We start from the raw sequence: 15,968 nt of genomic DNA on the forward strand, positions 1-15,968 counted from the left end.
AACCCTAGGACTACAGTTACGTAATTCGAATTAAAAAAAAATATTTCCCGGAAGGGGGACTTTAACCTAGATAAGCAAGGCCCGGATTTGAAAAAGGCGCTAGTTAAACGCCGAAACACGTGTCATCCAAAAAAAAGGGCAGAAACCGTACCAAATAAACCAAAGATTATTCATATCAAGCAATTTGACTTTTGTGAATTTAATTTGCTACATAAGAAGTTTGGCGCAATTAGGTGTGGGCACAAACAAACTTTTTCTCACATTATAAAGTGTAGAGTTTTGCCCACCCTTCCACACCAGAGCCTAGATAAAATTAAACAAGAGCCTTACTGAGCTTTATTATGGAGCCGTGTTGAAGAAAGTCGCACATATATACCTTTTAAGTTAATTGCATCAATTCATCAGAGGTACAACCGATGAGTGCCTTCTTCTGTAACTAAGATGCTGGGAGATGCTAGAGACTGCACACACAGAACACATGATTATAGCAGTTGAGCATAGAAAGGAAAAGAAGGTGCCGTTATCTAAATGGGTAGTAGAATTTCCTATCCTTTAAATACACAGTTCCTTCACTGAACTGCCGAAACGTCTGACTTGGTCTTTGAAATGTGCTGTTGTGTTCATCACCCGCAAGGAGTGATGCTTCCACCCATACCCTTCCCCGGCACCTGTGCTTGCCTCCAATACTAGTTGAAAGAGCACTGTAAAAAATGAGGGATTGCAGCAGTAAACACTCACTGGGATATTTGCAGACCCACAATACTTTGCAAGCAAGGCATATTTAAATGCCTCAATTTATGATGTGCATTTTAAGAATGGCATGACTATGCATGTACACAATTCTTTTGCAGTGCATACAAGATTGTTTGCAACATACCCCACCCTTACATCATTGTGTAGGATTACACAAGTGCTCAGTGAAACTGCTTTCTTATAGAAGCAAGTTACCATATAATGTGTGATGGGATGGGTTACGCATCCAAGTAGCTTGCTTATTTACAGTTAGTATCGATATATGAGCTGGTAGTTCGATTATACCTGTTTTGGATACCAAGTAATTTTGGGTCTCACCCTAAATTACCAGGGGACTCCAGACGTGGACCCCTTGCTCACTGCTCTTCGAGAGACACAGCTTCACCTCACTGATGATGCCCAACTAGGCTGAAACACGTGTATGGGGTTGCTGTGGTACTCTTGTTCAGAGGAGAATTGCCTAGCATTTTCGGTGCTGGACCGCCCCTGGGCAGGGCATAGACTGATATGTGGGGTTATTTCTACTCTGTGAAAAGAACAGTGAGCTAAAGACTTGGTTGAGACTTTCCCAGGGGCCAGCCACCCAAGAACCAGTCAATGGGCTGTGTTCGTGCTGGTAGAGAGTTTCCCAGACCCCCCCCCCCCCCGTTTTACAGTAAAAATGTAACTGCTGCCATCCGCTTCTCTTTAGGCAAATATAAAAGGAAGAAAAAATCCCATGTGTAAAAAGTTCGGTTGATACAAACTCATCCCCATTGCACCGCATTATAAGATGCTCTGTCCAATGTAAAAATACAAGAATTCAAAAAAATAAACAAAGTTTCCCAGTACCGATAGTCTGAAGGACTGATTAGTTTCCCCATTACAAATGAGCAAACAGCAAACGGAAGTGAAGCTGAAGGCTTAACTTCCCTTCAAAAAGTCAGGACAGGATCAAAAACAGAGCAAAATTAATGGATTTCCATAGAAACTATGGAGGGCAAGTTGCAAAAAGAACATCTTTCCTAACACAGACAACAGTAATAAGTATTGGTTCAAAAATACTTCAGAGGTAGACACCCACACAATAGTGCTTCCCAATAGTAAGCCAGTCAAGTACTCCAGGTAGTACTTTCATTTACTCTAAAGCGCATGGACCAAACTTTCTCCAGAGCCTTGCTTTGGGTACACCACTATGCTCTGCCGCCAAACCTGCCACAGACCCTGGTGCGCATTTACATGGCCTTTGGAGCCGAGGTTAGGCTCTAGGATGTAGCGTTTGATGTAAATCATGACATCAGCTGGAGAAGCATAACATTGCTTTCGATAAGTTTCTTTTAAGATCCACCCCTTTATTTAAATGTGTCACCTACCATTGGAAGATTTCCACCATATTTAAAGCTTGTTTTTAAACAACATAGCCTTCAAGCACAATATAGGAACACAAAAATTAAAGAGGCTAACACAATAGTGCCAGAAAAAAAAAAGATTTCAAAATGCTACAGAAAGGTAATATTTTGCATGCAAACTTTGATAAAATATCAGTTGAGGTTATAGTGGTGTTTAAACGAACGGCAACAGCCTGTTTTCCAGGGTAGAACACTGGACAATAACTTTAATGAAAAAGCATTTTGATTTACTACTTGTTTTGCTATAAAATATATAAATATTCATATAAAGACTGAATTAGTCTGCTTTCTTCATTGGTAAATATTACTTGAATGTTATACAACAGAAAGATTGTATTAACAAAGATGAGCTGCAGCCACCATTGCAGTGAACGACTCAATCATTTCAAACAAATAATTGAAACAAACCAGCCTGCAAATTCCAAAAAGACATTCTAGTAAAAGTGCTATCCTTACCTTGACGAGGTTACAGCTTTTGGTACCTGTGACATTTCATCTTTGTAGCCAAAGGAAACAACAGCATATGGACAGACATGTCTTGGTCTTCGTCTAATTTCATCAAAGCCATACTCATAAAGATAATACTGAAATTGAAAAAGGACACGTAGGATATGTTAGGTACATTTGAAACTAGGACTATGCCAAAAGGCCAAAATCAGGTCTGATGCACATTATCACAGTGATCAAACATCCTAATGTGCGAATACATTTTTTATCAGTTTAGCAAATTTGAAGGTTTGTGGACGGCACCTCCTGGATAACACATCATTGTTTAATAATACAAAACACATCAAGCTTTTACACACTAATTAAGAAAAGCCCGCAATTTGTTTTAACAAGAGATGAGAAATGAAGCCAGACAAAAAAGAGAAGGTACTAACAGAGCTCCAGATAAGATTTTGAACCGGGAGCATTTTAATCCCCATTTTTTGAAGTTAGTATTAAAATGATTTTATGGGGGTATTATGAAAGCAATTCCTGAAATAATTCCCATTTGCAATGAGGGTATATTTCATATATTTCAGGAAAGTAAAGATGTATTTGAACTGTAAAATAGGATTTTTGTAAATTAGTTCTTTGCACATAGAAAATAATGCAAATTAATATCTCTTTTCTGCGGGTACCACAGATTTGACATATCTATGGAGCTGTGTCAGTGGAAGCAGGGGTGTTGGGTAAGATTTTTATAGTAATTATAAATCTTCCTGACCTGGGTCAACCCCAGAACACTTTGCTTTTACTGGTGGATTATTGTTCCTTATAGGAGCCTTTTTCCACACTCACAGAATCGTTTACTCTTTTTATGGGTGGCATTTTAAGACTATCCATAATGTCTTTTAAAAGTGATCCTCTTTGATAAACTTTTACCAATAAGTGCCTATTGTTGCTGAGTTGCCCTATGGCTCCCCTTTTAACTTTCTCCGGCTAACATTGTGGGAACTAGAGTTCCCAAGGGTAGAAAGGATCTTTGGATCCCTTTTACATTTTATTAAGCGACACCAGCACCCCCACCATATGTGGAGTACTGGGAGATACGGAGTATCCCCTTTCAAATGTAACAATTAGGTTACAAAGACAAACTTAACTTTAATGGCTGGTGGCAGTGAACCTTTTTATTAATTAGGTGCACCTTTACCGCAGGCTGTTTGCACAGCCCAGGTAAAGGCACCCATGGATGCTCAGTTTACCAAAATGCCCCTGTATTTTTTTTGCCATTTTAGTGTTCCTTGTTCCTTCCCCTGACATCCAGGGTGGGAAATTCCTTTGTGTGATTTTTATCTTCGGCGGGAGTCCTGAAGACTCCCCGCCCAGGCTGCAGAGTGTCTGAAGGCAGGAAGCAAGGGAGGAGTCCAAAACTCTGCAATCCTTTGTCTTCCAGCCTGACAGCACAAAACCAGTTCAATCTGGAAGGCTGGCTGACCTGAAAGGATTTCCAAGTGTTAGGCAAGAAGTGATTTAGTATCCCTGTGGGAGACTACACAATCCTTATCCTCTTGGTATTCGGTAAACCAGCTTTTGATATAGGTCTATATTTAGTGGTAGTGTGACTGAGCAGCCAGACCTATCTCAAGAGGGGTAAATGTGAGCTGTAGAGTTGTAGCAATGAAATCCACCATACAAGCATCCAAATAACACTTACACCAAGGTTTCTAGTTACAATAATTGTTTATTTATTTAAAGGTTGTTTTTAAATAAGCAGTCCTTAAACAGGGCAATGTGCAACAATAAAAAACACTTCAAAATACTTTCTCAGAATCGATACAAAGCAAGCGATACTCTTTAGAGATGCTTCACACACACTTCCTACACCCTGAGATGACTTCACCAACTAGGACAGTAATGGCATTTATATATCACTTTTATATTTTGTAATTCTGACATTTGTAGAAAGCAAAGGTTAGAGAGGTTCTACGGGCATGTGAGCACTTTAAATCGTACAGTGAAGTCTAGATAAAAACCTTTCCCAGCAATATTATTTTAAAACCAATGCATCACCTATGAAGGACAGTAAGAATCAAATTCAATGGAATAGAAGATTCTACAGGGAGCCAGGACAGCCAAAGTCAATTGGAGCAAAACCTATGGAGCGGAGGCACTTCTTAGATAGTAAAAGTTAGAGAGTTGGTTGATGAAAAATCATGGTAGGGTCACAAGCGGTTATACTTGTGACAGTTCGAGCTGAAATCAACTCTAGAAAAGCAGCTACTGCAAGTCTCAACTTAGAAGAGCAAGCTACAAACAATGCGGTAAGTACCCCAAAGTCAGACCAGTACCTTTGGATAGAAGGAGGAGGATCCAGATAGCTCCGGTCTGGTTGAAGTGATGCAGATCCCGGGTTGCTAGTTTCTTGGGCCTCAGTCTTGGGGACAAGAGGAGATCGTCTGGGGACTCCTGCTGCAGCAATTCGATGGTCGTGGCAGCTATGGGCTCTTTTCGGATCAGCGGCACTAACCGCACCACTGCGGATATTGGACACCGGTTGTTCTTCCTTCACTCCTTGAGCCTTGCACTCTGGTGAGGTGACTCGAGCTTGGGTTGTCCTGTTTCGGGGGAGTGCTCAGGAGACTCCAGGAGCTTTTGGGGGCTTACAGATGTTGCACTCTACTACAGAGTTCTCGACCGCTGGCACTCAGTTCCTGCAGCAGCAAAGAAGTACAGCCAGTCAGGAAAGGTCTTTCAGCAAAGTTAGCCTCTGTGTTAGTTGGTCCCACTAACCTAAGGGAAGAGGTCATCCTTTCCGGAGCTTTGCTTGTCGATCAGAAAAAGGAGTTTTAGCACAGCAGCAGGGCTTCACCGGGCAGTTCAATGGTCCAGGAGAATGCAACAAGCTGTGTTCACAGTTTCTTCATCGGGTTGTTCTTCCCAGTGGTCGACTGGTTTCAGTCCAAGAAGCCTCACCTTTTAAGCAGGTTTCTCCGATTCATGCACAGCCTAGCTGTCACTCACACAGCAGGGGGGCTGTCCTCCAATCATGGAGCCAGCCAATTATGAATTGGTGCATTCAGGTTTCCATGGAGACAGGCGTTTAGGGCACCTCCCTCACTTCCTGCCCTTGCAGACACACTGGAGCCAGAGGCGAGATTCAGGGCTGAAGCCTGCCAAAGGCTAAACGAACAAAGGGCTCAGACATAGCTCAACGCACAGAGTAAAACCCAAGAAAGACCTCACAAACAAACTGGTGAAAAAAGACGACCAGGGTCATTTTGACAAAATGGTCACCCCCATGGATCATATACTGCAGCTGAGGATTCTATCTGCGGTAAAAAAGCACAATGGTAGGAAAATAAAACCACTGCCACCAGCCATTTAAAGTAGTGAAGATAACACAAAAAAATGGTACATGAGAGAGTAGGATAAGGGGTTACTAGGTACCCCCCTACCACTCCACTTAAGATGGTGTGTGCTGGACATAAAAAGAGAAACGGGAAGTAAAGTCAATTTCACTTTATTATTCTTGGGAACGGTAGTTCACCCAAGAAAAGGTATTTAAACCTTGTGAGAAATCTAAAGGGATTTCTCTGACACTGCACTGAAGGTGCTGTGCGTCACCATGTAAAAAAGTACATGCCTATGGAGTTTGTCAGACCCCAAAAACAGAAACACAATCCAAATCAGGTCAAAACACATGTGTGAGAAAAAGGTCTCACTCCCTCCAGGGTTAAAATTAAAAAGTCCTTAAGTCCAGCAAAAGAGCTGGGGGTCTCTAAGGTGGGAGGAATTCAGAACTAAAATGAAAATTCTCCCCAACACCGGCTCTGGACTTCTCCCTGGAATTCCTGTCGATGCAATAGAATCTTGTGAAGGCATGCGTAGACCTCCACGTAGTAGCCCGGCAGATGTCCAGCAGGGGCACACAAACAGGAACGCCGTTGTCGCAACGATTGCTCTGGTGGAGTGGGCTCTCGGACGGCCGGCCAACGGTTGGTTCGCCAACCAATGACCATGTGTGATGCAGCCGGACAGCCACCTTGAGATGGAAGCCTTGTTCAAGGCATCCCCATGGTTCACAGGCCAAAAGTTCATGAACAGCTGAAAAGTCTTCCAAAAACTCTGTGCGTGTCATGTAGAACTTTAGCAACGTTCAGCGAGTGCAAGACCCTTCAAAACGGTGACGAAGGCTTCCGGAAATAAAAGGTAACACCAAAGGCTCGCTGAGATGGAATTCTGACAGAACCTTTGGCATGAAGGAGGGGTGAGTCCGCAGCACCACCCTCGATTCGTGCAAAGTCAGGTATGGCTGTTTGCAAGATAAAGCCTGGATCTCACAAACCCTCCTGGCAGAGGTAATAGCCACAAGCAAAGCCGTTTTCCATGAGAGGAATTTGAGAGGGACCTGATGCATAGGCACCTAGGGCGTCCGTCCCCCCCCCCCCGAGCCTTGTCAGCACCACGTTGAGTTCCCATGCCGGGGCAGGTGTCATGATCTCTGCTTCCAAAAGATCAGGACTTGCCCGACTCCCTTGGAAGCAGACCCATAACCCCGGTTCCGAGTGCCAGCCAGTCCCAATTGGGACCTTTTGGACCCTGTCCTGGCGCCAGTGGCACCAGGCTCATAAAGATGCCCAGTCCCAGCGCTGGAAGCGCCGGGCTCATAATGCTTGGGTGGACTTACCTGCAGCAGACCATGCTGCTTACTTACCTGCCAGTTGAACCCCTGATCCTCTTCTGTTTGGGACTACTTTTCCTGTTGGGTGGGGCAGGAGCCACTCCCTAGGTTCAGAACACTGGAACTCTTCTGGAAAGCAGGAACTCTTTTCTTACCTAGGGATGGCTGTGGAAGGAGACACCTAAGCACTACAGGAGGCTATTTAAACCACACCCGATGGATGAATCTTGCTTTGCGTTATTCTGCATTCTCTGCAGCAGAACGCTCATCGAGTCTTCTGCTTCTGATCCTGGGCCTAAGGGAACAAAGGCTTACCATCCTGGAATCCAGTCTTCAGCAGCACCTGTAAAGACAAAGAAAGAACAGGTTAGCACTACGGTCTTCAGTGGCAGCGCATCTCTTACCTGGTCCATCGGCTGTCACCAACGCCTCGCGCTGCATTCCGGCATCTGAAAGACAATGGCTTACCTACTCTTCGCATGCTCCGGAGGTCCTCGCACTGCATTCCGGCATCTGAAAGACAAAAGCTTACCAGCTCTTCGCACGCTCCGGAGGCCTTCGGCGCTGCATCCCGCATCTGAAAGACAAAAGAAGGTGCGTTTAAAGACATTGGGCAACTTTATTACTCACGTGCCATTACTCCTTCCCACGCCGAATCCAGTGGGTATTCCAGCACCCTTCAGCTTCTCTAAAGCTCCGAACTTGTACCTGCAAGATAAAAGGGACAGTTAGTGCGCATCGTGAAGCAGGCTACAAGCGCTTACTTACGTGCTTCCAGGCGCTTCTATTCCTCACGCGGGTTCGATCCTCGACTCTCATCAGCCCGCTATCCGCCATCGCCGGAACCCTGCAAAACAAGAGATATCATTACAAAAGACTTAAGACATTTGAAGTGCCCAGAACTTACCGTTCGTGCAGTTAACGACGGACAGCAGTCCTTTGAGGTCAAGAGGCCTGCACCCTTATCCAGTGAAGAAACTGGTTACGGCACCCTGCCCCGAGGCAGATGGAGAGCTCGGCGTTCACTTACCTAAGGTGAGGGCGTTAACCTTTGGGGTTCTACAGGAGAAGAGAAAGGGAAGAGGAGAGAGGCACCCAATAACCCCAGTTCATTAATCCCATATGTTCTATCTGCAGACATCTTACTCTTCGAGTCAGACATGCAGTGCACAGAGGTCCAGCCCAAAGAGCCAACCTTGTGTTACACATCACCTTTGAAGATACAGCATTCACCCAGTCAAGACCGGCGCCTCTGCGGGAATCAGGTGAGCGTTACAGCAGGAGCCTTCAACTGGTGGGAAAGATCGAAACAGTCCTTTGAGGAACTCCTTGAGGAGATGGTGGGACCAAAGAGAAGGTCTTCCTGGAGACTTGGTGTAGCGAGAAATAGCCGCCAGATGCACCTCGACAAGGGGCGTGCGCCAGTCCCGCCTTGGCCAAGGATGGAAGAATCTGCGGACCGTGACCCTCAGAGGGGTGATCTTCTGCAACAGGCACCACCTAGCAAAACACTTCCACTTGTGACCATAGCATTTAAGAGTCGATGACGCCCTGGCCTAGGCAAGGACCTCCTTGCAGTCCTCTGGCAAATTGTATCTTCCAAACTCTAGGGCTGAAGTAGCCAGCCCTCAAGTTCAGGGATCCTGGGACGTGATGCAGGATTGAGCATCCTTCTCTGGTGAGCAGATCCGTAACCACCGTCAGCTTGACTGGAGGCAACACCGACAGGCTGAGAAGATCTAGGTATCAAATCTGCCTAGGCGATGAGTATTATCCTGCATCAGCACTGAGTTGATAGATGACTCAGCAGAAAAGGCAACGGAGGGAACGCATACAGAAACGGGCCTTCCCACGGGAAGGAGAACACGTCCCCCATGCTACCCGTTTGGTGTAATCTGCTGGCAAACTTCTGGCATTTGGAGTTCGCCGTCGGCGCAAACAGATTGATCTGGGGCCTGCGGTCCATGCCGAAGCTCCCACTCATGGCAGGAGCGCAACTCCCTGCTGAGGGAGTTGGCGATGGTGTTCTTAACACCCACCAGGTGAAAGGGGACGAGGAACATCTCTTGTCGTACGGTCCAGTGTCACAAGATCCTCACCATTTTGCCCTTCAGCTCCAGGATACTGATGTGGAGATCAACCGACGGAACTCCTCGTTGAGTAGGATCTTGTCCGCAAAGCTTCGGGACACCTGAACCCAGCGAGCGTCCAGGAACTCCTGAAGAGGTTGCATCCGTAACCTGCGATGCAAGATGGCATCATGCCGGGAAGCAACTTGATGGGCCGCACTGTGGCAGTCTTCAGTGCCAACAGTTGTTGCACTTTACGCAGAATGGCTGCTACCCTCACAGAGGGAGACGCTAGGCAGGAGACTATTTAGTCTGGCTCCTAGGAACAGCGCGTTCTGCAATGGCGTCAAGCAGGACTTTGGATAATCGATGGAGAATCCCAGATTTGTCAGCAGCTGGACGGTCGTCCCCATGTGTGCGACGGCCAACAATCGTGAATTGGCCCGAATGAGCCAGTTGTACGGGTACAGTTGTATCCCCCGTAGTCGCAGATGGGCCGCCACCAGCACCAGGCACTTCATGAACACACTGGGGGGCGACTTCAGGCCAAAGGGGAGGGCCTTGGATAATAGTGCCGGCCCTGCACCACAAAGCATAGGAACATTTGGTGTTTGTGAATGAGGACGTGGAAGAAGGCATCCTCCAGGTCCAGCAATGTCAAGAAGTCTCCTTCCTCCAGTTGGCCAAGCACGTGCTGCAACGTGACCATCCTGAATTTTTGGGACTTGAGGTACTTGTTGAGACGCAGCATGTCTAGAAGGGGTCAAAAGCCCCTGGTCTCTTTGACAAAAAAGTATCTGGAATAGACCCCTGAGCGCCGGAGTCGTCTTGGAACCAGTTCTATTGCCACTTTTCGTAGCATGGCCAGTACCTCCTCGAAGAGTTGAGGGATGTGCTGCTCCTGCCGAGCCATCGGAGGGATCTGTGGACACTTGTGCTGAAACGCCAAGGTATGTCCGTGGACGAGAGCGTCCAGCACCCATCTGTCAAATCCCGTCAGCCGGCCTCCCACTTTGGTGCATGGGTGGGGGCCCAAAGTCTTGGCCGGTTCAGTCCTGCTACGGGGCCAGCCTCCCGCCTTAGACGACTATTGCGCTGACCGCCTCCACCATAGGATTTGGAACGGCCTCTGTAGACGTCCAGGGTCGTGGACCTGGAGGGCTGGCAGTACGAGGAGAAACATTTCGTCGAACTGCCCGACTTTGCTCTGGAGGCGCAAAAGGAAAGGCGGTGTTGCTGGAAAATGCCCAGGTCACGGGCCATCTCCGTATCCGCCGTGATGGCCTGCAAGGACTCGTCGACGGCCTTCACAAAGAGGTTATGTGTCGAAGGGTATGTCAAGTACCTTCACTTGGACCTCCTGGCAGAAATTTGTGGCCTTCAGCCAGCCTCGGTGTAAATAACTTTCCTCCCCATGGCGTCCAACTTCTTCCCCTCGTTGTCCGGAGGGACTGAGGACGACGAGGAAGGGTTAGACAACCTCTTCCTCGCAGTTGCCGAAACCACAGAGTCTGGCGACAGCTGTGACCGTAGGCACCTGGGTGCGGGCTCCGGCATCCAGTACTTTTTCTCTAGTCTCTCTCACTTGGCCGGGGCCGTGCAAGGATTCTTCAAGAGGGCAAGGCCCTCCACTCCTCCCACACGTCGTCCAGGAAGGGTACTGCCATGATGGTCTTCCTCTTGGCCTCACGCCTCTGGAACAGGAAACCCTCCTTGGTTTCCTTGGGCGTAAACTGAAAGAGCTCAGAAGCTTTGGCGACCATGGACTGAAATGATCCCACCTCATCCGGTGGAGACTCCCTTGGCTGCGGAGATCCACCCGCCGTCACACTCTAGTCATTGTCGCCGTGTCCATCCCTGTCCTACCGGAGGGGTTACCTGACATGGATGTGGAGGCTGATACGGAGGGAGTCGGATGGCACTTCCGCCTTTTAGCCGGAGACTGATTGGGGGCCAAAGGGAATGGGGCATGCAGCATCCTTTTCTGGATTTCTGATACCAACGTGTGCAAGGTCGATAGGATGTCCAAGGATACATCTCTCAGGTGAGCTGGCATGGATGGAACACTAGGTCCAGCACAGTCATCAGCGTTGCCGCCATCGTCGTCCCCGTGTAATGTGTGCAGGGACTCCAGGTCCTCGTCGACCGCAGACGAAACTTCCATGACCTAGGGCACGGCCTGGGACATCAACACCTCCACTCCCCCCTTTTGGCACCACGAGGGATCGGCCGGTTAAGGAGAATTCTCATTTCTGTGCTTATTTCCTTCAACCTTAGAGACTCCCAGCTCTTTTGCTGACCTTAGGACTTTTTAATTCGAACCCTAGAGTGCAAGCCCTTTTACTCACTCTCCCATGTGTTTTTCCTCTGTTTTTGGAGTCTGACAAACTAAATGGGCATCTACTTTTTGTATGGTGACGCACAGCACCCTCAGGTTTAAATAGCTTTTCTTGTGTTAACTACTGTTCCCAAGAATAGTCAAGTGAAATTGACTTTACTTACCTTTTCTCGTATGTGGAGTGCTGTGGGATACCTAGTAGCCCCTTATCCTACTCTCTCGTGTAACATTTGTATGTTACCCTCACTACTTTAAATGACTGGTGGCAGTGGTTCAGTTTTCCTACCATTGTGCTTTTCTACCGCAGGCTGAATCCTCAGCTGCAGTATAGCAACCATGGGTGACCATTGTGTCAAAATGGCGTCTTTTTTCGCCATTTTCTGTTTGTGGGGTCTTTCTTGGGTTTTTACTGTGTGCATCGAAGCCGAGTTGAGCCCTTCGTTCATTTTGCCTTTGACAGGCTACAGTACTGAAACCCACCTCTGGCTCCAGTGTGTCTGGAAAGGCAGGATGTGAGGGACGTTCCCGAAACTCCCCTGTCCTTAGTCTTTAGGAATGCCTTAATGCAACCAGTCCTGATTGGATGGCTGTCCTTTCAGGACTGCCACCCTGCTGTGTGATTGACAGCCTAGGCTGTGCATGAATGGGAGAAACCTGCTTAAATGGTGAGGGTTTTGGTACTGGAGGCAGAGTCGACCACTGGCAGAAACACCAGACGAAGAAACCGTGTACGAAGCTTGCTGCATCCTCCTGGACCTTTGAATTGCCGGTGAAGCTCTGCTGCTGTGCTGAAACTCCTTTTTCTGATGAAGAGAATCTCTGGAAGGGATGACATTCCTTGGGTTAGTGGGATCAACTAACCCTAAGACGAACTCCACTGGACCACATTCCCTGACTGGCTGTACTTCTTCGCTGCTGCAGGAACCGAGTGCCAGGGGTCGAAAAATCTGTAGTCGAGTAAAAGGTCTGAAATCCAGCCAGGAGCTCCAGGAGTCTCCTAAGGGCCCTCCAGAAGCAGGCCGACCAGAGCTCGAGTCCCCTCACCAGAGTGCAGTACTCAAGGAGTGAAGGAAGCCCAACCGGTATCCGAGATCCGCAGTGGTGTGGTTTATCGCGAGCTGAAACCGCAAAGTGCCACTGATCCGAAAAGAGCCTGTAACTGCTGATGACCTCCAAATTGCTGCTGCTGGAATCCTCCAGGCGTCCTCAATCTTGTCCCCACGATTGAAGCTCATGAACTTAGGATCTGCATCACTGCAACAGGACAGAATCCAGCTGGACCATGCTTCGTCAAACCAGAGGTACTGTTTAGACTTGGGGTACTTACCCCATTGTCTTTCGCCGTGCTATTCTCAGTTGAGACTTGCATGGGAAAGGCTTGTCTAGACTTCCTTGGAAGATTTAAGTATACTCACATGCCTGAGAACCTGTTTAACCTTTTCATTCCATTAACTTATCCTTTCTGCAACCACAGAATCTGCAAAGTATAACTAGTGATATATAAATGCCATTAGTGTTCTTGCGAATGAAGTCACCTCCAGGAGTAGAAAGTGTGTAAAAAGCATATCCAAAGAATATCCACTAACTTGTGCTGATTCTGGAAAAGTATTTGAAAGTTTATTTGGTTGTTACAGATCTTGCCCTTTTTAAAGAACGCTTATTTAAAAATTGATGTTAAATAAATATTTATAGCTGTAACCTTGAGTGTGTTACTTGGTTATTTGTATTTGCGAATTTCATTGCTACAACTCTATAGCTTGCATTTACCGCTCTTGAGATAGGCCTGACTGCCCAGTCACACTACCAACTTGTGTTGTACAGACCTATACCAAAAGGTGGGTTACCCAATACCAGCAGTGTGGTGTAGTCTCACACAGTGTTACAAAATCAATTCTTACCCAACAGGGCAGGGCTCAGAAATGGCATCCTCTTCTCCAGCGTGCCCGGGGGGTGCAGTTGGGGTTACCTTCACAGTGTCGGACTCTTGGGCTTTCGAGAGAGCAGCCGCCACCAGCTCAATCGTTGACGAAGATGCCTCCTGCACCGTCTGGGCCTTCTTGGGCAGGTCGGCCGCCTTTTCCTCCGTCCTGGGCTTCTCCTGCAGCTTAGCCGGGTTGGACTATTTCCTTTTTGAAGAGGAGCTCGATCGCTCGCTGGTGATGGAGGCGGATGGTGACATTCATCGAGCCCTGCCCACCGCAGGACCCACTTGCACGGCGATCCCGATGGAACCAGACTTGCAGTGTTTGGCCTTGTCTTGGGCCCCCACGGATGGGGCACCCTCAAGTATTTAGAAGCCCGCTCCTCGGATCGGCTGGTCCTGGGTGAGGCATGACCCTGCACGGGGCAGAGGCCTCTGCGTTTAGCCACGCCACCAGTCTACTGTGTCAATCCTACATCATTTCCTTGGAGAAGCCAAGGCAGATCTCACAATCTCCTCCTTTGTGGTCCGGGTCAAGACAGTAGAGGCACTGAAAGTGTTTGTCCTCCACCAACATGTTCCCCAATCCGCATCTGGTGCAAGTGCTTGAAAAGGGATCTTCCTTCCTTCGCCTCTGTCATGCTGAGTAGGCCCGATGGCATTCTGCAAACATTGAAGAAACTTCGACTATCCTTGAAATTCACTGACAAACGGATCCCCGCTGTCGGCCTACGGAGAGAAGCACACACAGGCTCTTTTTTTGACAAAAATAGAAACTTCTTTCAGTCGAAAAACAACAAAAACTGTAGAAGGAGCTCACGGAGCAAATGTCGAAGACTCCCAAAACCTGAACGTGCAGTAAACATCTGAAGATGGCTGCCAGAGGAGGGGGTTAGGGAGCGGACTGTCATTGGCTGGGGAAGTACGACCCAGTGTGAAGTGGTTTAGAGGAGAAATAGAGTTTGTAAATGAAAGTGACATTTTTTCTTTTACCGAGGATTCCCGGCATGAGGATGTGGAATATTCATGAGCATGTGAATCCATGCCAGACCCCATGCCGGAGAAGTTACTACTTACCTTAGATATGTTCTGCCATTCTGAAAAGTATTTATAGGATTAACTTACCTTGAATAAGATGTGTGCCTTCTTAAATAAGTATTCTCAGTCTTACTTTCCTTAGAAACTGTCTCACCATTCTAACAGAAAGTCGATAGAAGGTTAACTTACTCACCTGTGAATTGGGTTCCCCGCTTCCCAAAAGTAACGCTGTTGGTTTCACTTTAGTATCCCCTTTAGGATCATTGTATAAGTGTCCCCAATTGGGTCTTGCTTCCCCTGACTTGCTGTTAGCCTGCCAGAGTAAATCTGCCAAAGTCATACTTCACTTTTAGGTTGCTGGTAGCTCCTTACAAAAGTATAGAGGTTTTACTTACCTTGAGTATAACTGTTATCCTAAAATTAAAATAAGTTAGAGTTATTGCTTCCCTTAGGCTGTGAAATGAAAAGCAACTGTAATTGAATATTACACCCCAAGGTGCAACTCCCCTAGAATAACTTATGAATCAGAGTTATAGGTTTTACTATTCCTAGAATAAGTGTTCCACTATTCTGAAAAGTATACTGTCCAGCTGACTATGACTTCTTACTGGGCTTCACGGTACGGTACAAATGATAGGGTCTACTAACCTGTATTACTGTAACACATTTTTATTTATTTTATTATTTTTATTAGCTCTTTGGTTTACACGAAGAAAACCTTTAGCTATTTTTACAGAACAAAAAGCAGAAAACATAAAAGCAAGAAAGAAATCACAACTATATAGAATCAAAACGACAATTCAATCGTTGATCAAAAACTTAGAAAATGTTTTAAAAGTCAAGACTAATAAAGAAAAAGGCAAAAAAATATATATAAAGAATATAAAATACCCATAAAAAACAATAGCATTTTTGGAAATTACAATTCTGCAAATATGCTAAAATGTTAATGAAACTTTGTATAAATGCCAGACTTATTTCCTTTTCTCTTGGTTCTTTTACGTTGCTTAGTGCTTAACACTGTGAAAGTCTGTTGTGCGTGATTTTAGTTGATCTTTATATGATTATTGCTGCCGTTGGCAATTTATGTCGGTAATAGCAGTAGGCGGGATCAAAGGGGTCAAGCCCCAACAGTCTCCCTACCCCAACGTATGAGAAGAAGGAAACAAAATAATGAGTAAGGTTGGCTTGTTTATCAGGACTGAGCGTGTAGACTTGTAGACCTTTGGTCATATATCTTGTTTAGTTTTGGGAAGGTCTGCAGACGTCAAAATAATTTACAAAAGTTTCAGGTTTATTAGTTTACGCTGCTCAGGAACCAGGCCTTGAGGGACAGGCTTGCTGGGTCATGGTG

General features: G+C 46.6%; 1 protein-coding gene across 3 annotated transcripts in view; it reads right to left on the reverse strand.

Annotated features, from left to right (window-relative positions):
• TASOR (transcription activation suppressor) overlaps positions 1 to 15,968 on the reverse strand; it is a 1,979,545-nt gene that overhangs the window by 1,739,257 nt on the left and 224,320 nt on the right. For all 3 annotated transcript variants that reach the window (XM_069643664.1, XM_069643665.1, XM_069643666.1), the window contains exon 7: positions 2,598 to 2,725. In XM_069643664.1, the coding sequence (XP_069499765.1) occupies positions 2,598 to 2,725 (128 nt within the window). The remainder of the gene's footprint in view (positions 1 to 2,597; positions 2,726 to 15,968) is intronic.

This window comes from Ambystoma mexicanum, chromosome 2p (assembly GCF_040938575.1).
Source record: "Ambystoma mexicanum isolate Mex_15411 chromosome 2p, UKY_AmexF1_1, whole genome shotgun sequence".
NCBI lineage: Eukaryota > Metazoa > Chordata > Amphibia > Caudata > Ambystomatidae > Ambystoma > Ambystoma mexicanum.